The 27,327-nt window shown below is 33.8% G+C and overlaps 1 protein-coding gene across 1 annotated transcript in view; it reads left to right on the forward strand.

Annotated features, from left to right (window-relative positions):
• Nucleotides 1-1,140: 1,140 nt before the first annotated feature.
• LOC137654824 (uncharacterized) overlaps nt 1,141-27,327 on the forward strand; it is a 103,755-nt gene continuing 77,568 nt past the window's right edge. Inside the window, exons 1-7 of the mRNA XM_068388780.1 lie at nt 1,141-1,284; nt 4,869-4,995; nt 9,335-9,468; nt 12,763-14,743; nt 22,055-22,237; nt 25,041-25,145; nt 25,816-25,971. Of these exons, the coding sequence (XP_068244881.1) occupies nt 1,141-1,284; nt 4,869-4,995; nt 9,335-9,468; nt 12,763-14,743; nt 22,055-22,237; nt 25,041-25,145; nt 25,816-25,971 (2,830 nt within the window). The remainder of the gene's footprint in view (nt 1,285-4,868; nt 4,996-9,334; nt 9,469-12,762; nt 14,744-22,054; nt 22,238-25,040; nt 25,146-25,815; nt 25,972-27,327) is intronic.

Below are 27,327 nucleotides of genomic sequence, written 5' to 3' on the forward strand. Positions count from 1 at the left end.
ATTTATGACATGTTTGTTTTTGATGTTGTTAATAGTTTATATATGACATGTCTGTTTTGACGTTGTTACTTATTTTAGAATTATTTATTGTTGATTTTTTCTCTTCATATATTTATTTCCTTATTTCCTTTCCTCACTGGGCTATTTTTCCCTGTTGGAGCCCCTGGGCTTATATCATCTTGCTTTTCCAACTAGGGTTGTAGCTTGGATAGTAATAATAATAATAATATTATTGAGGGGTAGAATCTTCCTTGACGCTGCCCCAATTGTATTTCCATATTTGTTATTGTCACAATTCTTGTGTCATCTAGTACAGTGTTTAGAAGGCTTCTTGCATTAACCTGATGGATGATTCCTTGTAACACAATTTGATCCTATGAACTCTCACCATCTTTTAGCGGCTATGATTGGCTGTCTAAGAGCACCCGTCGGGAAATAAGGTCCGGGCAATCTGTGTGTGTGTGTGTGTTTGTGTCTCTCTCTCACCATCTCAAAGTCCCCGGGGACAAGGAATAAAACCACTACCGTTAAGAGTAGGGGAGATTATCCTTCCGGGGATTATCCTCCAATAAATAATTGCTTTAGACCGCATGAGATAGGTAATGAGCTTTAGGTTAATGCTCTCGCTGTGAGAATGAAAAGTGAACGTTGCAGAAATACTTGTTAAGCTTTTTCTTTTGATCAACACCCCATAGTTCGAGGAGGTAATCTCTATCTCTCTCTCTCTCTCTCTCTCTCTCTCTCTCTCTCTCTCTCTCTCTCTCTCTCTCTGATACAGTGTATGTACTGTATATGTGTGTATATATATATATATATATATATATATATATAATAATATACACAGTATATATATATATATATATATATATATATATATATATATATATATAGAGAGAGAGAGAGAGAGAGAGAGAGAGGTGCAGTGTTAATATATTTTATAGGTAGAGAAAACTGTATAACTGAAAAAAATTAGTTTTTAAGCTAATCAACTTCTGCGGTACAAACTCTCTCTCTCTCTCTCTCTCTCTCTCTCTCTCTCTCTCTCTCTCTCTCTCTCTCTCTCTCTCTCTCTCACTCTACAGAACCAGAAACCCTCCCCATCAATAAAAGCTAGTCATACTTAGCTTCCCCTGATAACAGATGAGTGTTGATGCAGCTCGGAAGACAAAAGAAGCTCTTGTAATTAAGCCACCCCCTGAAGAGGCTCGGCTATCAGAGGCCAGCGCCTTAGGTGAGGTCCTCGTTAACCTCTTGACCTCTCCCTTCCCTCGCTATTTGCCCAAGGTGCTGAGGCGGCTCCTCAAACGGCAGTGGCGTTGTACACCTTCCTACTTACTCCCCAAGGGAGATTATATTTACCTCCTCTCCAAGCACAGCAGTAGTAGTTAAAAATGTTTTTGTTGCCGTGTCAAGAGATTTTGGAAACAAGTGGCTTGAGGGTATGTGTGGATAAGGCTGAAGCTATGGTGAGCAATAAGGAAGAGATGGACAGGATAGCCATACTTGAAAGTAGATGAGCTGTTATTAAACAGGTTGAACAATTTAGATGCTTGGGATTTACTATAAATCAGGAGGGAGGATGTGTGGCTGAAGTTGATGATAGGATAATAAAGCAGCCTGTGGGAAGTGGAGGGAGGTAAGAGGAGTTGTACGTGATAAGAAAATGCCAATCAAAGCTAAAAGTCAAAACTTATAGCACAGTAATGAGACTAGTGTTAATGTATGGATCGGAAACTTGTGCTTATAGACGAAAAGAGGAAATAAGCTGGAGAGAATGGAGATGAAAATGTCGAGGTAGATTATGGTAATATCACTATTTGAAATATTGGAAAATTATGAAATAAGAAGAATGGCAGGCATAGTTAAGATTATAGAAGGAATAGAGTGTCACGACTGAGATGGTGTGGACACGTGTTGAGGATGGATGGTGGAGAGGGAGTGAGGAGGGCTTGGGAGCAGCCTGTTATGGGGAGAAGATCAAAAGGGAGGCAGAGAATTAGATGGCGAGATAAAGTGGAGGATGATATGGAGAGAATAGGTTTAGTGGAAGAGGACGCCTTTGATAGAAGTCATTGGAGATGGCGCATCAGGCAACCGACCCCTTTATGTAAGGATAACGGAGGGAAAGGAGGATGTGGTTATATTTTGCCTCCTCTTCAGTACTGCCAAGCTCGGAAGTAGTAGTTTAAAAGATGTTGCTTTCAGCTGTTGTTTTGGTAGCTGTGTCCAACTCCGGAGCATTAAAGTGTTTCTTTGATAGTGTTCATTTATCACTCTCTCTCTCTCTCTCTCTCTCTCTCTCTCTCTCTCTCTCTCTCTCTCTCTCTCTCTCTCTCTCTCTCTCTCTCTCTCGTCTGTTTTTTCCTCGTCTGAAATGAGTTCATATGAAAATCAAAGGAGTCATTGGTTATATATTCGATTCTTACACTGACACCAGTCCATGAATTTAATGCAGCCATTGAAGGCATTTTTTAACATTTTCAGATTTTTTTTTTTTTTTTTTTTTTTTTTTACCTATATAACGTAATAGTTAAGAATATGTTTTCATTCACTCAAGCCTTGTTGATTGCATACGAGAAACCCAAAACTGTACGCTGTGTTTTCATTGCCTAATATATGTTGTGAAACTCAACTTATTTTTGTTCGGAATTTTATTTTTTGTCCAGCAGATTTTATATAAATCAGGGATTTTCAGTACTGCAAAGACCACTTGAATAGACCAGGTTAAGTGTTGCATTGCATAGTTTACTATCTCCCTTGTTTGATCCGAAGTATCATTATGTACATCATGTGTAGCACTGAAACCTTACAAGGTATATCATATCGTTACCCAGCGAATAGTTTCTTGCAGCAGGTCGGGCTGTTATGGGACGAAGGCTAATGTAATCATACGTGACTGAACTTCAAAATAGGTGAAACCTAGAGTAAGGCAGTTTGGGCAAATATAATTTCAATTTTTTTTTTAGGAATTAACTAGTTTGATCAGGTAATGATGGAATGGCTAAAACCTTCCAAATCCTGTTTCAGGGATCAAAGTTTCATTTGTAGTGGTGCTTACTTTATCCTGTTATCATCCTTAAGGATAAAAAAAAGTTGTAGAAATATACTAGATTTTACTGTATCTGTTGTTAAGGATAAAAAAGTTGCTGAAATATACTAGATTTTATTGTATCTATTGTTCTTTTAAAACATTTGACATAAGAGTCTCTCTATAGTTTAACTATGGAAGTTCTATTTTAATGTTAATGTTCTTAAAGTGTTTTATATAAATTGTTCTTTGTTTCCCTTGTAGTTTATTTATTTCTTTATTTCCTTTCCTCGCTGTGTTATTTTTCCCTGTTAGAGCCCTTGGGCTTATAGCATCTTGCTTTTCCAACTAGGGGTGTAGCTTAGCTAGTAATAACAACAATAATGATAATTGTTTTGAAACATATTTGCAATTGCTGTTTGACATTAACGTAAGTTCCATTTCATCTCAAATTTGTACCTGTCAATAACATATATTAATTGTTTTATATAACTTGTTCTTTGCTTCTCTTGTAGTATATTTATTTCTTTATTTGCTTTCCTCACAGGGTTATTTTTCCTGTTAGAGCCCTTGGGCTTATAGCATCTTGCTTTTCCAACTAGGGGTTTAGCTTAGCTAGTAATAACAACAATAATGATAATTGTTTTGAAACATATTTGCAATTGCTGTTTGACATTAACGTAAGTTCCATTTCATCTCAAATTTGTGAATGTCAATAACATATTTGCCATTGGTATTCATTGAGTAAAACTACCATATTTCCGAGTTTTCAATGGCATCAGTACAGTCAATGCAACGCATAAGATTGCTTCATAGTTGTAAATGTTGCCAAGAATTCCTAATTGGCTCACTTAAGATAACCCCAACTTGAGGGCGCCATCTATTGGTATGGATGGAGAGTTAAAGATTGGGAACATTTAATTGGAGTATCTTGGCAGAGATGGAGTGTTATTAAGAGGACTCTTGTCATTATGAGAAGGCAGTTTGTAAGCTGAATTATGGACGCTTTCTGTCTTGGATATTGAAATTGCTTCGTAAGACACAGCTTGTGTGATCATTTGTGACACTTATTGGTCGATCAGTTTCATCTTGATGCTTATCTGGGTGGTACATTATGGATTATTAGAAGAGGGTTGATTCTATCATTTGGGATGAGAGTCTCATGATCTTTTTGGTATAATTGTTGATGAGTTCTGAATATTATTTCTTATAATATTGAAAATTTCCTAAGGATTATAATTTTTTTCTCTTTTCCAAAATTCTTTAAAATCTCATCTATTCCAAGTTTTTTTTTTTAAATTGTCTCATTTAGATTTTAAAAATTTTATCATTTTCGTATATGCTAATCAGATAACATTGTTGATATACAATTTTTTTTACATAAGGTATTAAAAAATTGACAAAATATTTTGTATTTTTTGTATTTTAAAATTTACCAATCATGTAACATGTTGATTTGCCAGTATCAATAGGTAAAACAGAAAGCACAAGGTATTCAAATCTACTTTATAGCATTCGATGTGTTTATGAAATTATAAATATTTGTTTAAAAATTATGGAATAATCATGTTGATTTACCAGTATCACTATAAAAAATTAGCATGGTAGTCCCATTTGCTTTAAGGCATTCGGTGTGTTTATCAGATTATAAATATTTGTTTATCAATTATGAAATATTATGTTAATTTACCAACATCACTATGTAGAAAATTAACATGATAATTCCCATTTCCATAAAGGTATTCGGTTTGTTTATCAGGTCGTATTTACCTGTAGATTTATTTGTTTTGTTTTGTATATTTGTTTTTACGTGTTTTATTTACTTGTTTACTATTTGCAGGAACTGCTGGGCGAGCATGTGGGAGAAGAGGCGGCATCCTCCATCACATCATTGGAACCTTTGGATACCATTTTTGTGAAACATGTCAGGCAAGGGTCCTCGGCGCATCTGGCCGGACTCAAGACTGGTTAGTTGGTTGTTGTTGTTGTTGTTATTGTTGTTGTTGTTGTTAGTAGTAGAAGTAGTATAAGATTAGAAAGTTTGATTATTATTATTATTATTATTTTGAATAATATAAGATTAGAAAGTGTCTGTTTTTATTATTATTGTTTATATCATTATTATTATTATTATTAGTAGTAGTAGTAGTAGTAGTAGTAGTAGTAGTATTATTATTATTATTATTATTATTATTATTATTATTATTATTAAATAATATAAAATTAGAAAGTTCGTTTATTATCGTTATTAGATTTAAAAGTTTCTCAGGATGCCAGAAAACTTTAAATCAATCAATCAATCTTCATCATCATCATCATCATCATCATTATTATAAGAATGGGAAGTTTGTCCTATAGCAAATGGAAGGACATTAATTATTTGAAGTTTGACAAATAGTGCACCATTATTTACTCTCTCTCTCTCTCTCTCTCTCTCTCTCTCTCTCTCTCTCTCTCTCTCTCTCTCTCTCTCTCTCTCTCTCTCATAATTCTTTTTTCCATATTCTATCCCAATTCCTTCTACTGTAGTTCATTTTCGATCACCCCCTTGACCTTTTTTATATTCCCCTATCATGTCTCATGTACTGAATATTCTATTTTGCTTAATGAAGGATCAGCTTATTTAAATAAGAGGATCTTACTTTTTGAATATTCATAGTCTATTAATTCACACGTCGTAGCCCTTTCATCTGGAGGAAAATATTTTCATTAAGTACAAATGTTCGCTCTTTAAGCTGTTATCGAGTTTTCTTATAGATACTAAATTTATCGAATTTGTTTTCATGGAAGAGAACATATTCAAATTTTTGTAAAACTGGAATGATAAATACTAATGTAAATTCAGAACGAGAGGTTTTCAATATTATTATTATTATTATTATTATTATTGTTATTATTATTGTTGTTATTATTGTTATTATTATTATTGCTAGTCAAGCTACTACCCTTGTTCGAAAAGCAATATGTTATAAGCTCAGGGGCTGTAACGGAAAATAGCCCAGTGAGGAAAGGAAAAAATGAAATAAATAAGAGATATAAGAAGTAATGAACAATTAAAATAAAATATTTAAAAAAAAAAAACATTAAAACGGATAATACATATATAGACCATAAAAAGCCTTATTGCCAGCCTGTTAAAAATGAAAAAAAAAAATGCTGCAAGTTTGAACTTTTGAAGTTCTACTGATTCAACTTTACCCGATAATTGTGTAAAATTAGTTTTGGGGTTTTCCTTATAGAAACTATAGAATTTATTTGTTTTCATGAAAAGGGCATATTAAAATTTTAATGGAAGATCGTTCAGATACGAGATGCTTTTGGTAATCGTATAACATTCCTGTTATTTCTTATATTCTAATTTATATTTTAATTATTTATTTTTACCTTACTTTAAGGGCTGATTTTCAGGTCCTATACTGCAGTGGAATCCTATTTATTTATCGTATACATTCCAATGCATATTGCATTTCATACCGCGTATTGCTCGTTTATTACCAAATCCATTTTATCGAAGCACTTAGCAAACATGAAAGTCTTCATTTTCTAAATATTTGCTTGATTAATTATTATTATGATTAATAACTAAACTACATTCCTAGTTGTTAAATCAGGATTCTTTAAGCCTAAGGGCTCCAACGTGGAAAAAATAGCCCAGTGAGGAAAGAAATTAGGAAATAAATAAACTATATGAGAAGAAATGAACAATTGAAATAAAATATTTCAAGAACAGTAACATCAAAACAGCTCTTTCATATATAAACTATAAAAAGAAGCTTATATCAGCCTGTTCAACATAAAAACACTTGCTGCCAGTTTGAGCTTTTGAAGTTCTACCGATTCAACAACCCGATTAGGAAGATCATTCCACAACCAGCATCTAAATATGGCAGGTTTATCTACGTGACTAAAGGCTTTCTCTCGAGCAACAGCAGATAAAATTAGATCGACTCTTAGTCTTGATAATTCAAATGATTTATTGGTCTCTTCAGGTGGCGTGGAATAATGAACTTGTTTTTCAAAAGACTCTTAATCCTTAGTTTAGCTTCGTGGTTCCAATTATTCATGTCATCCGGGTGCGTGAATTATTCATGTTTTCCACCGGTATGTTAGACTGGTGGATTCAAGTATTTATGACTTGTTCGTGAAGATAGCAAAGGTGATCAAATTATGCATGTGTGTTTACGTATGCGCATGTGCCGGATACATCATACTTCCGTGATCCCTTGGACTTTTTATTTTTTAATAAGTTCGGTTGTCTGACATTTGGAAAACATGTGACATTGAGTGTAGAAATTTTTGTTACACTTGTTGAAAATAATTGAATAAGTATGCTTTTATTTTCTCCTCACTGGGCTATTTTTATCTGTTGGGAGCCCTTGCGCATATAGCATCATGCTTTTCCAAATAGGGTTGTAGCTCAGTTAATAATAATAATAATAATAATAATAATAATAATAATAATAATAATAATGATAATAAATAAAAATAATAATAATAATAATAATAATAATAATAATAATAATAATAATAATAATAATATTAATAATATGGATTGATTCCTCTATTTCAACTCCTATTCATAGTATATATTCTTAGTGATCCTTAGGGTCTATTATTACATGAAAACCAAAATATAAAAATAATATTATGAAATCAGTAACGGTAGGTTTGGTTTTCATTGTAAACCAAGACACGGCTGCCATCTATTGATATAAAGTTCTATAGTTTGATGAGGTGAAATATTGATAGTGTAATTTGGATAATGAAGTATATATTAGCTGTAGTTTTCTTTGTCCTATTGGGTTTAAATTCAAGTTTAAGATAATGAAATTTATATTAACTGTAGTTTTCCTTGTCCTATTGGGTTTAAAATCAAGTTTAGAATAATGAAATTTATATTAGCTGTCGTTTTCCTTGTCCTATTGGGTTTAAAATCAAGTTTAAAATAATGAAATATATATTAGCTGTAGTTTTTCTTGTCCTATTGGGTTTGAAATAAAGTTTAGAATAATGAAATTTATATTAGCTGTAATTTTCCTAGTCATGTCAGGTTTAGAATAAAGTTTAGAATAATGAAATTTATATTAGCTGTAGTTTTCCTTGTCCTATTGGGTTTGAAATCAAGTTTAAGATAATTAAATTTATATTAGCTGTAGTTTTCCTTGTCCTATTGGGTTTAAAATCAAGTTTAAGATAATTAAATTTATATTAGCTGTAGTTTTCCTTGTCCTATTGGGTTTAAAATCAAGTTTAAGATAATTAAATTTATATTAGCTGTAGTTTTCCTTGTCCTATTGGGTTTGAAATCAAGTTTAAGATAATTAAATTTATATTAGCTGTAGTTTTCCTTGTCCTATTGGGTTTAAAATCAAGTTTAAGATAATTAAATTTATATTAGCTGTAGTTTTCCTTGTCCTATTGGGTTTGAAATCAAGTTTTATGTCAGCATGTCCACCATAACATTCGCTGCAAGTTTGAACTTTTTAAGTTCTTCTTATAAATACTTTATTGGGATATTTTGGTATTCCTTTTACAAAACCCAGAGCAGCTGAGTATTGTTTTGGTCCATAAGAATATACAGTACTGTATAACTTAGAAATGTGAATGTATCTAATCTTGTTGTAGATTAATGCATTAATTTTACTAGTCATTTACTGAATGCAAAGAATAATTTCTTATACCCAATTAAAACTTGGTGCTTCTGACACTTCATTTGTGATTTCTTTGAAGAATTTGGCTACAACATTTTTTAAGGATTTTGGTAGCCCATAATTTTAATGCATTTATTAATATTTCTCTTACATGTTAAGCCTATTTCAAAATATTGTTTTATACTGTTTGTATGAACAAACATTACAGCACTTATTTATTTTTTCATGGTGCATTAATTAGCTACATTATTTATTTTATATATCAAGTTCCTTGGTGATATCTTTGTAATAGTAAAAAAAAAAAAAGCATTTGAAAAACTTTGTTAGTCCATTATTTTTATGTATTTATTAATATTTCTCTTATTTGTTAAGCCTATTTCAAGGTTTATACTATTTAAAGGAACAAACATGGCAACACTTGTTTTTATTATGCATGATGCATTAATCAGCAACATTGTTTATTATATCTTTCAAGTTCCTGGGTGATTTATTTTTATCCATCGTCATCTCCTCCCACGCCTATTGGCGCAAAGGGCCTCGGTTAGGTTTGGCTAGTTGTCTATATCTTGAGCTTTTAAATCAATACTTTTCCATTCATCAATTTGTGATGGTAGAATATATTTTTTTCCATTCTGTAACTCTCCATTGATTTCAGGTGACCGAGTCGTCAGCGTAAATGGTGAAAGTGTTGGGTCTTGCACCTATCAGGAAGTGGTAGCAATCATACAGAGATCACCCCCTACCTTACAGCTCATGGTGGTACCGAGGGAAGAGGACCTCCTTCAGCAGGTTGGTCTCCTTTCCTAGTTTTTTAAAATGGTTATTTGGAAATTAAGGGATATTGATTTTCAAATACTTTTGCCAAGGGAGTTATGTCTCACCTCTGTTTGTTTGTCACCAATTTAACTCAGAAGGTTACAGATGAATATTTATGAAACTTTAAGGATATGTCAGAAATGTTATAATTTAGAAGTAATTAGATTTTAATAGTGGTCCTGATTCTTCGCTATTGTGAAGTTGGATTAATTTCGATGTTTTTTGCTTATTTCTCAAAAATTACAAATTAATTTTGATGAAAATCTCACCATATGTCAGAAATGGTATAACTTAGAAGTAATTAGATTTTAATAGTGGTCCAGATCCATGATTCTTCGCTATTAAGAAATTGGTCTAATTTCCATGTTTTTGCTTATTTCTCAAAAATTACAAATTAATTTTGATGAAAATCTCACCATATGTCAGAAATGGGCTAACTTAGAAGTGACTAGATTTTGGTGGTGATCTGGATCACTAACTGAATCCAGGAGTTTTTAAAATGGATTCTTCACTATGGCGAGATTGGACCAATTTCGATATTTCTCAAACAAATAAATAGGGGTCTAGTGAAGGTTGGAATGGTATGATAAAGGGAACTGAGCTGCCTTAGCAGAGGTCTGCACTCTCTGAGTGCTTTTTTACTGGTTTTTCTTATTACAGTATTTGTGTTTGTTAGTTTAATGTGGGAGGATTAGCTGCCTGTTCATTTCCTTGCTCAATTTTAAATATTTGGGAATTTCAATTCATGATGAAGGGTTCTGTCTATCATACTCTTTAATCTTGAATACCTATTAAGAATGTATCAGTCTTTAAACTTCTAAATTACATTCTAAAGATAAGCATATGTAAGAAGAGTGTTCTTTATATAAATACCCGGAATCTGCTACAGTAGTATGAAGTTTTCAATTTGTATTGCAATTCAGCCTTGAAAAATTTTTATACTTTGATACTACTGCAAATCTGGTTAGCTAATATGTAATAACCAATGCCATAGCTCATTTGTAGTCGTGTCCATGTCAAAGATACTGCCATGTTCGTTTCCTATTTTAGAATGCAATACGTTAGGAAGCTTTTTGAAGTGGTTTAGTATTCATGTCAAAGAATCAAGGCTCCAGATGTCTAGTACTTGTAGAAGCCATAACTGCTATTGGAGGTATTATTTACTTGGTTTTAACTGTAACAGGAAAAGATTACCAGTTAGCAGACAGTTTTAATGACCTAGCATTTATTAAATAGCTTCAAATAACAGAAGAAAAGATTACCAGTTAGCAGACACACTTTTAATGACCTAGCTTTAATAATTAGCCCTTAACAGCAACAAGAAATTATTACCAGTTAGCGGACAATTTTAATGACCTAGCAACAATAAGAAGAAAAGGTTGCCAGTTAGAGGACACACTTGTAATGACCTAGCTTTTATCTCCTATCGTCATCATTTGTTACATACAACTCGCAGCTTACCTTTATCCTGATGAGGATTTCTTATTTCATTCATCTTCTCTAATCATCTTTTGAAGTGGGTTTTTTTCTCCCTCTTTACTTCACCATAAATCTGCCTTGATCTGGGGTACTTTGCAGTTCACAGTTCACCCAGAAAACGACAGTTTTAAAAAGCTGAAAATGCATTTGGATCTGGATCCATCTCATTCTTAATCAATGCATTCATAGCCCATGGCTCAACAGTGTAAAAACTTTGATTGGAGTCAACATAGTTTCATAGTTTTTTTTATATTTAATGTGGACAATTATTTTGAAAATACTGTTGTGAAAAGATAGGAAGTATTAGCTGCTTTCATCAAGTGTTTCTAGGAAGCATGTGCATACTATTACTGTAGCTATAGGAGAGGTAGCTCCAACATCTACTCGCTATCTACTTACCAAAAGCATGGGATTTATTGACTCGGGTAGATATAACGGAACCAGCATCACTAGAAGCTATCCCTGGATATTATGTGGGCTTATGTTGTCTCCTGAAACTTGATACAAGCCACACAATTTTTTATCTGACCTATTGTTTAAATTGACATTGTTAATGCTGAATTACCAATTAATTGAAGCCTAAGAGTTCAATCTGATGGAAGGAGTCCACCTATTTTTCAGGAGCATAGGTTATTGAGGTAATCGCTACGTTTTGAGAATAGACTTTTTTTTTCATGTTTTTAATGCAAAGTTGGTAGAACGTAAAGAGGATCTTTTTTCCAATTTTTGTAACTATTCCTTTTCTGTGTTTATTTCTGGCATAGACAATGTTGAACACCATGAAATTGAATGTGAAAAAGATTCTGGATCTTCCAAATAAGTTTGTAAGAAAACTAAATTTTTATACAAGCCATTTTCCTAATTTTTAACTGCAGTAAAATTTTCCCTATACAGCAAGGGGTAAAGAGAGTCACTATAGAATAGAATAGAATTGCGTTGTTTTTCCAATTGCCTCTTGTGTTGGATTTTCAAAGTTGCCTTTTTGTGATGGTGCCATAGGTACCCCTCTTTCAATGCTTGAGAAATTCTGCTATGCTGTACATGGGTATCAGTTATTAATTTTCAGTTCTCTTGTATTTATGCTTATCCATATGTAACAAAATTGCTGTTTCATATAGGTTTTTCATGATAAGATTTTATGCCATTGTGTTTCGTGTTTTCTACTTCCATTAAAAAAATGAAGTCTGACTTCTTAGAAAATAATTACTGATCCAGTCACTGTGTTTTTTAAGTTTTTGTATGCTCAACTGCTTTCAGCAACTAGGGTCTAGGACTTTAGTGCCAAATTTTTTAGTGAGGGGATGGCACTCGAAGGGTTAAGCATGTCTATCGTTTAATTCATGTACTCCAATGGCAGTTAATGCATTGTTTCCTTTTAAGCACTAGAACTCATTGAAAACTATTATTTCATAGTAAATACTGTGATATGTCAAGATTATTTTAATGGTATTACTGCATCAGTTGTTGAAACCAATGAACTTTATAGGATTTATATGATCCTTTCCAAACATTTTAATTTTTAACATTTTGTGCAATAACTTTTTGTGAAATCCATGTGAAATAATAAAAAAGATCTGGAGCATTTCATAACAATGCTGTTCTACTTTATATCCATACTAAGAGTAAACATTATTTTTTTTTAACTTAAATGGAATATATGAAAATACTATATTGTATAGGGATTATTTGTCCAAACATTCATTATTCAAATAGATTTTTTTTGCATTTTAAAGATAGCTGTTTTTGCACTTTTAACATGCTTTGACTGATTGTCCTTTACCATTCCAGGTTTTTGGAGATACTGCCCACAATCCTGAAAGTAATTTGGATATCCGGATCCCCAATCCTAGTCCCTTGCCAATACATCCGTCAATGAGACAGCAGCATTTCAGTCCTCCAGCAAGTTTAATAGATTCGGGGCTAATAGTTTCTCCTTCACACTATCCACCTAGTCTTTCACCATCGGCTTGGTCTTCACAATCATCATTGTCTTCTCATATTTCTGCCATGTCAACTGGACCACATCCGCAGCCAGTTATGATGGGACATCCCCAATTCCAACGACCCCAGCAACCAGCCATCATGCCTGCTCATCCCCAGCATCCGGGGGGAAATGTTCGAGGGAATCCTTCACCTTCTGCACCACAGAGGGCAGGGGGTAGAAAGCATTCCTTGAGTGCTGGTGGCTCCAATACACAACCAACTGTGGCCTCTGCAAATAGAAAGCAATCCCTACCTGTTGCCGCCAGTGATCGAAGGCAAGCTGTACATACTATTCAGAACAAATTATCCTCAGTGCCTCTTCATGTGCCTTCTGCAGCTAGGAATAACAGTCCTGTGCCAACTAGTACAAATACGTCTACAAATGAGCCTTCCAGTACATCCGTTTTTGGAGTTTATGAACCTATCTTGGATCGAGCTTTGGTCAGAGGAAATGTAAGAGATAGTAGAAGACTAGAGCGTGATCCAGATGGTCGTGTCTATGAAGTAGTGCAGACAAGAGTTGTTGAAAGCAAAATGAATGCAGGGAATACCAAGAAAACACCAGAACATGTGGCCCCAGGATCACATGTAGGCCGAAAATCATCTGTTGGGGGAGAGGCAGAAGCTAAGCGTGTCCGTGTTCAGTCACTTTCCCCACCTCGTATGAGAGTTGACCAAGCCCACTTGCGCAGCGCAAGTGTACACACTAAACCAGATGGCTCCAAACTAATTCGTGATGGAACTGTACATGGAAGTCACCAAAGTCTCAAAAGCACAAAGGCAGAAGCATTCACACAAGGTGGAAATAAGCTTAATCGAGCCCGGAGAAGTTGCACAGAACCCATAACTTGGATTAGTGATTATTATCAAGACAATGGGAAAACTCAAGAGGTAATTGAAAGAATAAAGAAGAATGTTGAGAGGAAAGAGGAGTTTCTAAGAAGGCCTAACCAACCGATATGGCTTCCAGTCAGTAAAGCTCCAGTTATTCATAGGGATTACCATGTTAATCCTCAGAAATTTCCAAAACCTCTTTGGCCTCCACCTGGAGCTCAGACTCCACCTTCTCCTGGTGCTATAACTAAAGCCCTCAGTTTTATTGTTACTCCAAAACAACAGGAGCATTCTCATTTGCGAAGGGTGAAGTCAGAAATCGAGCATCGGTCTTCAAGTCAAGCAACAAAAGGAAGATCAGGGAGCATACCTGCAGATATGTCCTCAGAAAAGTCTAAAGATGTAGATGGCACTGATAAAGAGAATATGTGCTCAAATGAGGAAACTAGTACAAATATGCACCGATCTCTGGTTGGTAATTCTGTTCCTAAGCCTTACCCAGGGGGTGTTGTGGATTCTGGTACACCTGCTTCAAGGTATGGAAAACCATTCATCACTACATTGTCTCGTATTCAGGAGAACATACCCATTCCAGAAATGGGGTCTTCCTCCTCTCTTTCAAGTCAAGGACGACAAGGTAGCAGGATAGACGATTCCTCACAAAGTTGTACCCCATTTGGTACACCCACAGGAAGTCAAACCTCCCTCAATTCACCAAGCGTTCGATCATTTCCTCTTGCCTGGGTTGGTGATAATGAGCGTATCAAGCAGCTCCAGATTGTTTCACGAAGAGCCAAGCAATTTGAAAGTAATCTCACGGAAAAAGAACCTTCAGGAAAATCAGCTTTTCATCGATTTGAATTGTCCAGGCTGTCTCAGCGTTCTAAGATTCCAAATGTTGCTCAGCGCAAGCAAGAATTTGAAAATAAAGATGGCGATCAGCTTCCTTCAGGTAAATTTAAAAGATAATAGCATTTAAGCAATAACCACAATCACTTCTAGTTAATTTCAGGAATGTCATTGATTTGGTAAGTGTATCTGTTCTTAGTCCTTTCAGATTTCAATTTCTTTCAAGGGGTGAGTCCATCCAAGTCCTTGTTGCTTGTATAAGCTATTTCAATATAGAAATTGATATATGCTGCAGTACTGCATTAGATAAGGCTTAATTTATGTATGGAAGGTTTTAATGACTTAACTTGTGGGATGCTTCTGATAACAGTTGCTGACACTTGAGTAAGTATTGATATTATTATTAGTATTGTCATTGACCTTTATTAGGCATCAAAGTTCACGTAAAGGATTGGTTTTAAAAGGATTGACGTGTGTGAAAATAGATGAAATTGGAAAGCTAAATGGAAAGAAAAAGAGAGAATAATGCAGTCAGGGATTGAGAAAATGCACTAAAGAACTTGGGATTACTCCTTGCTGTGTTCCACATAATACACAGTTTAGGGCGTAATACCTCTACGGTAACTAGATGACAATCAAATTTATACTGTCATGAGGTTGGGCTGAATACTGTGTGAAACATTAGAATAGCTCAAATTTTAATGCACAGAGCAGTAACCTACTGGCACTGATGTAGAGTACTGTACAATTGACATGAATTTTGAATTCTCTGACCAGAGACATGGGATTTCTATATTTTTGATAAATTACAGTTATAGCCATTCTTGCATTGTGTAAGATTAGCCTAGTTTGATGAAAAGTATCTGAATAATTTTTTTTTTTTATAGTTGAAAATTATTTATGTTGAATTCATTACTGGGAGTACATTATGAAAATATATGTTTTAGAAACCAAGTTTAAGGTAAATAAGAAAAGAAAGAGAGTTAGTATGTCAAAATTCTGTTTTCTATATTTTGAATAGGGATGAATTTAGAATACAGTTGTATGTGAATACTGTAGAACCAATTATTTTAGGTTATTGAATTTCAATAATTACTGGAATAGATTTTTTTTTTCTGTGAGGAATTCTTTTGAGGATTTATTCAGTTCACAAGCAATAGTAGTATGTATAACATGCAGCAAGGAAATGTGAGAAAGCTTATGTATTTATATATGTTTGAAAAGTTCCTAAGAAAAGTTCCCCAATTTTTTTTTGTATTTAGGGAAAGGATTTTTTATGTGGAGAATGTATGGTTAAGCAAAATCTTATTAACAAATGCTATAATGCTGCTTACAAGTCATGCAATGTGTAGGGAGCAAAAAGCGCTATTGCCTTGCAGTGTGAAAGCATTAATGGTCTAATATTTAATGAAACGTTTGTTTTCAATTAGCAGAGACGTATTATTTCAAAAAGGTATTAGATTTTCCAGCTCATTACTCAAATATGTAGTGAATCTGGTTTGAGGTTCATTTTTGCATAATCTTTTATATAAATGAAGACAAACATTTATTTGAATTAGAAATGAGTACTGCATTTTGGTCAGTTCTAAATAACTAGATTAATAGCACAGGCCAATAGTATGCAATTTTTTTAGGTAATTAAGGGCTAGGAAATATTCACGTAAGATTAGGACTGCACAGTATCCTTTTTTTTTTTTTTATCAAGGATGTATTTCATGTCATAAGAAAGATGTAGTTATTATAGCTTTTTGGGAGCATCTATAATGGATTGAAAGACTGTAAAAATAATTCCTTTCAAACTTGTAAGTAAATCAGTGACTCAGTACTCGTGAGGTAGAAATGATTGAGTTTTAGTAATAAAATTGGTTATTTCTATACTTACCTGATCTTCAGTTGCTTCTCTCTTGAAGTTTTGCTTATATTGACGTTTACCCCCCAAGACATTTCCTGTCTTCTTTCCCTTCAATAGGCTTAGGCCTTTATTAAGGTATTGAGACATCTAGCAGCTAATTGCTATAACCATTGCGTCGATACGCCATACCTTTTATTTTTCAGTTTAAAAGTCGAAACTAATCTTATCCTTTCGCCATTACTAGTGAGTAAGGAGTTGGGTGTTCATGTATATGATCATTAGGCGAGTATAGAAATTATACATACATACATACATATACCAAGGCACTTCCCTCAATTTTGGGGGGTAGCCGACATCAACAAATGAAACAAAAACAAAAAAGGGGACCTCTACTCTCTACGTTCCTCCCAGCCTAACAAGGGACTCAACCGAGTTCAGCTGGTACTGCTAGGGTGCCCCAGCCCACCCTCCCACATTATCCACCACAGATGAAGCTTCATAATGCTGAATCCCCTACTGCTGCTACTTCCGCGGTCATCTAAGGCATTGGAGGCACCAGCAGGGCCTACCGGAACTGTGTCACAATCACTCGCCATTCATTCCTATTTCTAGCACTCTCTCTTGCCTCTCTCACATTTATCCTCCTATCACCCAGAGCTTCCTTCACTCCATCCATCCACCCAGATAGAAATTATAAATTCTATAATTAAAAGTTTTACTTATTTCTCTGACTCTTCATTGATGTTCATATTGCCAACTTCCACCCACTGATGTAGGTGCCCCAGTGAAGGAAGGAGATGAGAAATTTAGTCCTAAAATTATAAATTTATTTAATACCTAAGGCTTAGTTCCGTGTTTCCAAAGAATGGTTTCCTAAGCAAATGACTAAGGAACTTTCTCTTGAAACTTAACAGTACATGTTTGACTTCCAAATATTTGAAGATACAAACACAAATCTAACTGAAAATAATATAGATAAGATAAAGAAATATTGTAATAAAACAATATTATATCATTTGATACAGTAAGGAAAATTACATTTGTAATAACCTGATATTATTATTATTATTATTACTAGCCAAGCTACAACCCTAGTTGGAAAAGCAAGAAGCTATAAGCCCAAGGGTTCCAACAGGGAAAAATAGCCCGGTGAGGAAAGGAAATAAGGAAATAAATAAGTGATGAGAATAAATTAACAATATATCATTCTAAAAACAGTAACAGCATCAAAACAGATATGTCATATATAAACAATAAAAATACTCATGTCAGACTGGTCAACATAAAAACATTTGCTCCAACTTTGAACTTTTGAAGTTCTACTGATTCAACTACCCGATTAGGAAGGTCATTCCACAACTTGGTAACAGCTGGAATAAAACTTCTAGAATACTGTGCAGTATTGAGCCTCATGGTGGAGAAGGCCTGGCTATTAGAATTAACTGCCTGCCTAGTATTACGAACAGGATAGAATTGTCCAGGGAGATCTAAATGTAAAGGATGGTCAGAGTTATGAAAAATCTTATATGAAACCCAACTATTTGTTGCCTTTTGTAGCTGGAAATCATAGGCATTGGATTCAGGTTAGGCCTACCGTAGGGCAATGCCTGTCGGGCAGGCAACAAGGCGGGCCTTGACATAACAAGAACCTGGCAGCCCGATGCAACCAACATCGGAGAAGCCGCCTGCCTCATATGTCTTGAGCCGCGGTGAAAACGGTGTGGGCCAAGTGTGTGTGCGTGGCCGTTGCAAAGCCACGACCACCCAAAACAATATACCCAGCTACTGGCATTCTGTCGTTTCCTCCACCCTTCTTCATCGATAGGAGGCTGATGGCTAACGACAGAACCCAATACTCGGACACGAGTGGGCGCCGACGACCGTAGGTCAAAATTCAACCAAATTCGGCTTATGGAATAGCTTCTCAGAACCAATTAAGTTTGTAGGTTGAGGACCTTCTGGACTGCAGTGTGAATCTGAAATGCATTTCTTACCAACAAGAAATTCCCTTTGAATTTCTTCATTGTATCAAAGATTGATTATATATAAAACTATTTATCAAAACCTAATTTCATCTAGTTATCTGGCAAACATTAATGAAACAGAGAAAATTTATTCCGTTATTGTTATATGAATAGCAAAATAGCTTCAGTATAATAAAATAGATCTCTTTCTTTTATGAAATATGTTACAAAATCTTAATTATTCACTGGTAAGCCTGGGATGCAAATGTTTTCAGCTCAGAATAATTGATAATCATCTAATTGATTATTTATTCATATCTAAACAAGTTAGTCCATCCAAAATAAGGTCAAGATACTTAGTAACCTACTTACTTGTAAACTTCTCTTGTATAAGAGCTTTTATTGAAGGAATAGATTTAAGTATATTCCCCACATCATTATCAAAAACTACATTATTTAGTTAATTAGCTTTGAAACTTGCCTTTGATGATTTTCTTTTGTTTACACTAGCTATGGGTGCGAGAGAATCAACAATTCAATAATAAGATTAGGCAAACTAATCCTTCTGCATTGTTTTGATTTTAATATATGTACTGTGTAAGCATGTACAGTACTGTACATGATTTTTTATAGATCATAGATCGTTTTGAGAGAGATTTTAATGCTAGATTTTGGCTGGTAATTAATTGACTTTTGTGGACAAGCCATATTAGTGCACTATGAAGAGGTAACAGAAGAAAAGTAACGTGGATGTCCTCCTATAATAATTATTTTTAACGATTAGATACCTTATCAGTCGATGTCTTCCTTTGTATTTTCCTCATTTCATTTTCCCGGACTAGAAAAACCTCAAAAAGAAAATGAACAAGCTCCCTTTTTGTATACTTGTACTGGTGTGGAAACTTTTAACACCTGCGCTATCTAAGGGAAGCTTGAGATGTGGTAGTGGTCAAGCCTACATAAGGTGATTCAATCACTCGGTTTATTTTGAAGCTTTAACAGAATGATGTAAGATTATCTTTCCTGTTCTACTGGAATTATACGATATTTTACGTATTTAATATAGCTACGAAGAGGTTGATCATGAGCGCCTACTTCAGTGAGAGGAGAGATGTAAGGATCCAGTCTACCAACTTGATAGTTATTGTCATCCGAAACATGATGGAACTGTTCAGCAACCAGCCGAAACTTTAAGATTCATATAGAATAGGCTATGTCATTAGTATATGAAATAAGTGGTTATTCATGAGTGCTTATTTCAAAGAGCAGAAGAATATTAGAATCCAGGCTATCGGCTCAGTCTTTTACTTCAGAATCAAATGGTCTAAAAAGAGCGGATTGGATTGCAGAAAGCAAGGGTTTCATGGTAGAAAAATCAAAACCCTTAAAACTGCACTGACTGGTGCACTAGAACCACTATGCAATATTGAGGAGTTACCGTTGGGTTCGAGACTTAGTAGGTAAGGCTAGAATCTCTAGCCTTTGCCCAAGGACTGGCCGTCTTAGATTGAACAAAAAAAACCAAATATGTCAAAATTTTCTGAGTCTTATAATTACCAAAGCTTGAAAGCTCAAAGGCTGGAGTGGCATTATCATGATCATCTCAACTGTAATCAACTAGCATAGTCTTCTCTGGGTTTTCCCCTGAAATAGAAGTTGGATTTATTTTTTGTTTGGAACTTTTACTCTGGTCAGCAACCATTTGACCATAGTTTTTCCAAAAGATGATCAGTAATGCTTTTGCATTCGTTACAACAATTATCTAAATCGTAACACAGTCTCCAGCATGATCTACACTGAGCATGAGGAAAATGATCACCCAGAAAATCTCCATGAACAATCAACATGGGAATTACTAGCAAATCCAGAAAACTTTCCTTAATATCACTAGTAACTTAAATATCTTATAAATGCCTCACAATCTAAGGGTAATGCATTGGCTACTTAACATGCGCAAGTCATGAGAAGACGCGCAAGATGAAATATATTAGGTGTACAAATGCCGCAGTTATTACCATTAGCTGCTAGACTGTTTCAATACTGTACAAGACATGAGTTTATGGAAAGAAAGGAAAACAAATATTTACTTATTTTTGGGGTAAACGTCCATATAAGCCAAGCTTTGAGAGAGAAGCAATATAAACATCAGTGGAAGTTCATAGAAATGATAGAATTTAGCAGTATTTTTTTTTAGAATAGTATATGAATTACAACATCTGCAAAGCTATTGCTGATTAAGAAAGTATTTAATCATGTAGTTTGAAGAATTAGAAGGAAATGCAAATAAAGAATTTTTCATCTTTGTAACTAGAACCAATATAACCTCTTGGGTGGTGGAATGGATATTTATTTTACTGTAATTTAAATGAAAAGAAGATAGCGGAGGTTAGGTAAATTGGTTCAGTTCTTTATTTTCAAATGTGGAAGCATTGAGACCTAAGGGGTTATACTATATTAATAATCAACTTGAGGTTTGTAGAATTTATATTCCCAGGTATACTACACCTGTATGACTGACAGTTTATACACTATGATTAACTACTTTAAATGCTTTGCTGATATCTTAATTCATATGATACTTTTGTTCTAGAGGACAGTTTTTTATTTTGGTTCCTTTGGATACTTTTAGGAAAGTACTGTAGTGATTTTGAGTTTAGAGTACTGTACTGTAATATGAGTAGCTTTATGTAATGCTATTAAATTGGTTTTATTACTTAGCTTTGTCAACCCCTGTATGATGTGAAGTATTATGGTACATTTTTATTCATTTCAGTGGTTATTGGTCTCAAGATCGTACCCTGCATATTTGTTATTGTAATTACGGCTTAATTTAAAATAATGTCAAGAAGGATTTGGAGTCTTTCTAGGTATTAATGGGGTAGTTTTTTCATCGGTAAACGGGACGATTTATGAAAGAGCTGAAATATTACCTATTATCAAAGATGTTAATCTTTTAGATTCTCAAACTAGCTTTGATAAATAGTGACACTAATATGATTTATAAGAATCTTGACTAAGTGTTATTCATAAACAGGTGTAGGAAAAGATTAAGACCATCAACTCCTTATTGTATGAACGTTACTGTACTTGTTTGATTTTTAACGCTTTTGAGAGTTCTTTAGAGGATATTGATTGCAATATTTTTTTAAATTATTAATAGTAAATTAAGAAGGTGCAGGTATTCGAACAGTACATTGTTAATATATGTATTAATGGGCAAAAGTAGGTCATTGCAGAATTTAGTAAGTCTATAATTCTTTCATGATTAGTTTTATTTCCTGATGGTTTCCTGTTATTGTAGATCTACCGCAGTTTGATATGGAAATCAATGCATAGGTTTCAGTATTGTACGTTGCGTTAATTGATTTACGTTAATTTTATGTGGTTTTAAGGATTTCACATTTCTTTAGAAAAAACTCATAAAGGGGTTGACAGCAGTTGTAGTTAACACTGTAAGTGTAGCTGTGATTAATTGGTGTAGTTGATATGTTGTAATTTTTGTAATTTTTTTGTTGCTATTTTAGTCCTTTGTCAAAGTACTGGAATTGCTTATTGTAGAGTCCCATAGCACTATCTTTTCTTGTGTTTCCATGTTTAGGTTTTGAATTTGAATTCGGTACTCACTACACTAACTCCCCAAGACAACGCAAAAGTGCTGAGATAGCGCGAAGCGAACGCGTTGCTTATGAGTTGTCTCCATCACCCCCAAAAGTGTTTAGATCTTTGTCTGATGGTGGCAGTGTCTTCCCTGTTAGCAGGCATCTCTATTCGCCCACACCAGGTATGTAATAGTGGCAGCATCAGTGTCACTCATAAATGGAGTGGTTACTGCTATAAGAGAGGTGCAATAATTTGCAGAATCTATTATGCATTTTGATGCTTTACCTTCATTTTCGAGTACTAGTCTCATCATTGCTATGAAGAGGTTATAGGAAAATTTAATGATCTAGTCTTATGCAAAATTGAGTTTCATTTTTATAGAAGAGATTTTTAGTTTAATTAGTTTCATAGTTTTTGTATATACTTATTCATAAAATTATATAGTTTTTTCACTCACATGATTAAACTACTTGTGAAAATGTTAATGCTCTCCCTTTCTACCGTTTTATAACAATTTTTTCTAAATGTCACATAGAGGAAAGTATTTTATCACTACTGAAGGGATATTAGCCTGACTGAATAGAGTTACTGATAGATTAGTAACTTAGAGGAATATTATTCAAATTTCATTTTAGGTTATTTTAAATTCTTAGTTATGGGACAGTAGATTTCAAATGGTATTGCATGTATGAAATTATTTTTAAGGTTTTTTTGCCTGGGGTCTTAATTATTAAAAGAAATAATTTAGAATTGTAGAATACATTACATGACTTTTATTTGGAATGATATGATGTCCGCATGAATATTTGCAAGTCTTCATTCTTGATTAGATGTGAATTTGTCTCCAGTTACTGAGCACATTCATGAACCCTATCATTAGTTAAAACCTTGTTTTCTTACTTTGCTTTTGTTTGGCTTTTAAAGGGATGTGTCTTACGTATGATTATTAGTTACTTTTCATACTGTTTCATGTTGAAAATTTTCATACTTTTCATATGTTTGTTTGGCTTGCGTAGAAAACTTTCATTTTCTTAGTAAGGCAATTATATATATCACATGAGTTCCAGAAATTGTAAACTTCATTTGTTTTTGTATCATACAAGTTTTAAAGGACAAGGAGCTTCAAATTCCTCTTAACTAATTCAGCTACAGTATTGGAGTACAGTACTGTACTGTATATGATTACTGAATAGTGTTTGCCAATGAATTATGACTTGCATACATCCAAATTATATGGTACCAAAGGCTTAAAGGAATTGCTCTTTTGTGGAATTAAATTATCGGGATTTCATTCTTCCAAAGTTTTAAGACACTCATTTAAGATTTATATGTAGTCAGATTAGTAGTCTCATGTTTTTGAAAAGCTTAGAGTTTGTATTCTTTAACTGTACTATATATTTATTAATCATACAGGGCATTTTCTGAATAATAAATATATATAATCTTAAGTTCTTTAACTTAATGTATAGCATTGGCTAATTCATATGCCTTCCCTTGACAACCAAATGAAGTTAACTTAGGAGACCTTAAAGTTTACAGCTTTTGACAGTTTGGTTAGTGTAGATTGATCCAAATCTTGAGCTACAACAACAGAATGTCTTAGTTTTCTGAGACAAGACTTATAAAACAATGATGCAAATAGTACTGTAGTACAGTAGTTACTGCTATTAAACATTGAATATTATCACCACTTAATTTTCATACAATTAAACTGGAACATTGAATTATGGTGCATGGTATCCAGGGGCAGATGTTATTTTTTCCTCAAATGACAGTGAAAGAGGTTAGATATATAATGTTTTCTATTCCCAATACCAAGTTTGGATATACATTTGAAAAGATTTTCTTGTTCACCTTATTCATTTTTTCTTTATTTGATTTTTTTTTTTACATATGTATAGCCCAATAGGAACATTACATCTTTCAGTGAACCTTTTGTGGCATCAAAGGTTTTTTACTGCAATTCTTGAGCCCTAGCTGCATTGCTCTCTGCTTTGCTTCATCATCCATTCCTTTTCATTAAACTTTTTAACTTTGATCATTGTTTATTTTCAATTCTCATTAGAAAAAAAGATATTTTAATAAGTCCCCTTGAGTTTTGAACCCTAATTTTTTCTTGTTCAACTATACTATAATGAAATCACACAAAGGCTGGTACTGCATAGCAACCGTCTCTTTATTTTGAGTAAACTCTTAACTATAGTCCATTTCTTTTAGCGATGCATATTTCTACCGACTCGCGGCGGTGCCCTTTTAGCTCGGAAAAGTTTCCTGATCGCTGATTGGTTAGAATTATCTTGTCCAACCAATCAGCGATCCGGAAACTTTTCCGAGCTAAAAGGGCACCGCCGCGAGTCGGTGCAAATATGCATCGCTAAAAGAAATGGTGCAAATATGCATCGCTAAAAGAAATGGACTAAAATTATTTGCCTTTGCCATAATTTTTCAAGTGTCGAAGACTTCAAACCTGTGCATGAGAATAATTTTATCTTGAAAAGTGTACTGCTTATTTCTGTTTTAAAACCAAATTCTTTTTGATTTTCAATTTTTCTGTGGTTGACTGTGTTCTTTGTAGCTATGTTTTTCTGACTGGGGTTACCATCCCATTGGTGCTTTGTGATTTTAATCAAAACATATAGTATGCTGGATCGACAATTGGGCTAGACTGTTAGAAATACTGATAATGATAAAGCAATTTAACTCTTAAGTTTTGAAGAAATATAGATTCCTTGAGGAGTATTAATTGAAAAGATTTTGATTGACATTGTTGCTATTTTTATAGCACAGTAATTTCTAAGTTGTATTTATCTTTCTTTCCAATTCTAATGGGTCTGTTGACCTATTTAAAATTAAATGTCATACTTTTATAGAGTATAGAGTGTGAATCATTATTATTTATGATTTTAAGCAAACAGAAAGGCTTTTGTTACTTATGAAAAATACCCTCTTAATGTAACATATAGTATATATCTTCCACTGTTCAGATGCCTCAAGTGGACAGATGGTTTCCATGAATCGCTCCAATCCTGTCGGTGGCCCTCATATACATTGTGAACCTCCTAAACAATGCAGACCTCAGAGTGATTCAGGTTAGTTTATTAAGGGTTTTGAGTATTTCCTCTTTCCTTATTTTTAACAGTTTGTATCATTGATAGTTTGTCATTTTGGATAAACATTTAGGTGTTATATAACCAGTTTTAGATCCCTAGAAAATTTGCATTTTATGAACACAGCCTAAAGTTTATGATGATGTTTCTGCATTAATGATGATGTCTGAACCTTTGGTGACTTTACATGATACTGTACACCTGACTCAACTTACCTATAAATACTGTAGATTATGTTTTGTAAAGTTGTACTGTAGTGCATAGGAGTTTGTAAACAATTGTAATTATTATCCATTTTGAGATTTGAGTTACATACATAAGTACTAATAAGGATTTGTATATATTTTTGTCATGTGTTGTTGTTAATTGTCCATAGAATTTGCACAAATAATTGTTTTACAGAATTAATCACATCAAAAACCATCTTTGAATTAATAAAAACTGCGATAAAGATAAAAATTTTGTAATAAAAATAACAACCTTAGCAAATAAAGCATCGCTTTTTAGTCCACAACCTAACTTTTAAATGTTACTGCACATTATAGAAATTTTAGGGAATACTCCAAATATTATGAAGATGAAAATTTACAAATTCTTATGGTACATAGTACTTATTTAGCCTCTAATATATGTGGTTTTCTTTTATCTGCAGACGTCCTGGAAAGAGAGCGGTCAAATTCAGTCTGCTCACAGGCGTCTATGACGAGCCTCTGGTCTACGCAATCTATGGATGAGTCTGGCCACGCGAGATCTAAAACTGTAGCCCGCCAGAATTCCTACCTAAGTGCCCTTCGGTCTCCCTTAACTGGTGAGTACAAAGTGTCTTGTTTGTAATGTAGATCTATAGTCAATTTCTTTTAGCGATGCAGATTTGCACCGACTCGCAGCGGTGCCCTTTTAGCTCGGAAAAGTTTCCTGATCGCTGATTGGTTGGACAAGATAATTCTAACCAATCAGCGATCAGGAAAATTTTCTGAGCTAAAAGGGCACCGCTGCGAGTCAGTGCAAATCTGCATCGCTAAAAGAAATGGACTATAGTTATGAATAGGCAGTATAAGACTTCCCCGGGCTATATGGGTAAAGTTGAATCTGATGTAGGTCATATTATTTAGTAGTTGGTTTCTAACCTTAGTTGTGGGATTTACATCATTTAGTTGCACTGTAGGTTAGTTAAAATAGGTAAGACATCTGCTGTATGGTTTTGTCCTTGTGATGATATATTTGAAGGTAATGTTGAAAGAAGATCATTGTTGTGCAGTAAAAGATTTCATTGTTACCTTCATAAAGTTATCCTTGTATTCTAAAATCTTTAGTTCAGCATTGAAATGAATGAAAGTCAAGTAATTGATTTATGTTTTTGCATTTTATACAGTATCCTGATTGGATTTACAATACAGTACAGTACTTGTATTTTTTTAGATTTACATATTTGATAGTATGAAGTGATTTGTCTTTGTTTCATAGTATGAGTGCTAGAAATATAGTGAGTTAGATATAGGATTTTATTAATATTAGTTGCTTGAGTCTCGTATTGTGAAAATATTGAAATAGGAGCTTTGTTTTGTAGTAGATTTTTCATAAAAATGAATACTTACTGAATTTAATTTTATGTAATGCAGGTAGTTTTTTGTAAAGTGCTAGCAATGAATGTCCTCTGGAATTCGGAAAACAATTGACAATCGTTTTGACAATTTCAATATTGTTTTCAGTTGAATGTGGTTTTGTGTACTCTTTGATTGTAGGTAGGTAGCATTAAAATATTTCTTGACGAAAACCATAGAAACAGGGGAGTAACATATCTTAGTGAAATATATGTAGATATTTATTTATGCTTTTTATAAAATGCTTAAAAACTCTTGATTTTATTAGAGGTTTTATAGATCAGTTTTAGAGGTTAGGTCATAGTCCACGTTTGCAATGCCATTGCTATACTGCACTGAATGCACATGTTTGGCAAATGCACTGCTTACAGCACATTTTGCAAAAAAAAAAATTTCCTTTTTGGTGGTGTCTTGTATGTCATTTCCGTCAGGCTTACTTGCTTTTGCTTTCCATGCATTGCTGACTGGCTTTTATAGCTGTTTAGTTTCATTATTACCTCCAACTTAAGCTTATGTGGTAAGTAGAATTTTATATCGATGGAGCTTTTTATTCCTTAATTGTC

This window comes from Palaemon carinicauda, chromosome 15 (assembly GCF_036898095.1).
Source record: "Palaemon carinicauda isolate YSFRI2023 chromosome 15, ASM3689809v2, whole genome shotgun sequence".
NCBI classification, from domain to species: Eukaryota; Metazoa; Arthropoda; class Malacostraca; order Decapoda; family Palaemonidae; genus Palaemon; species Palaemon carinicauda.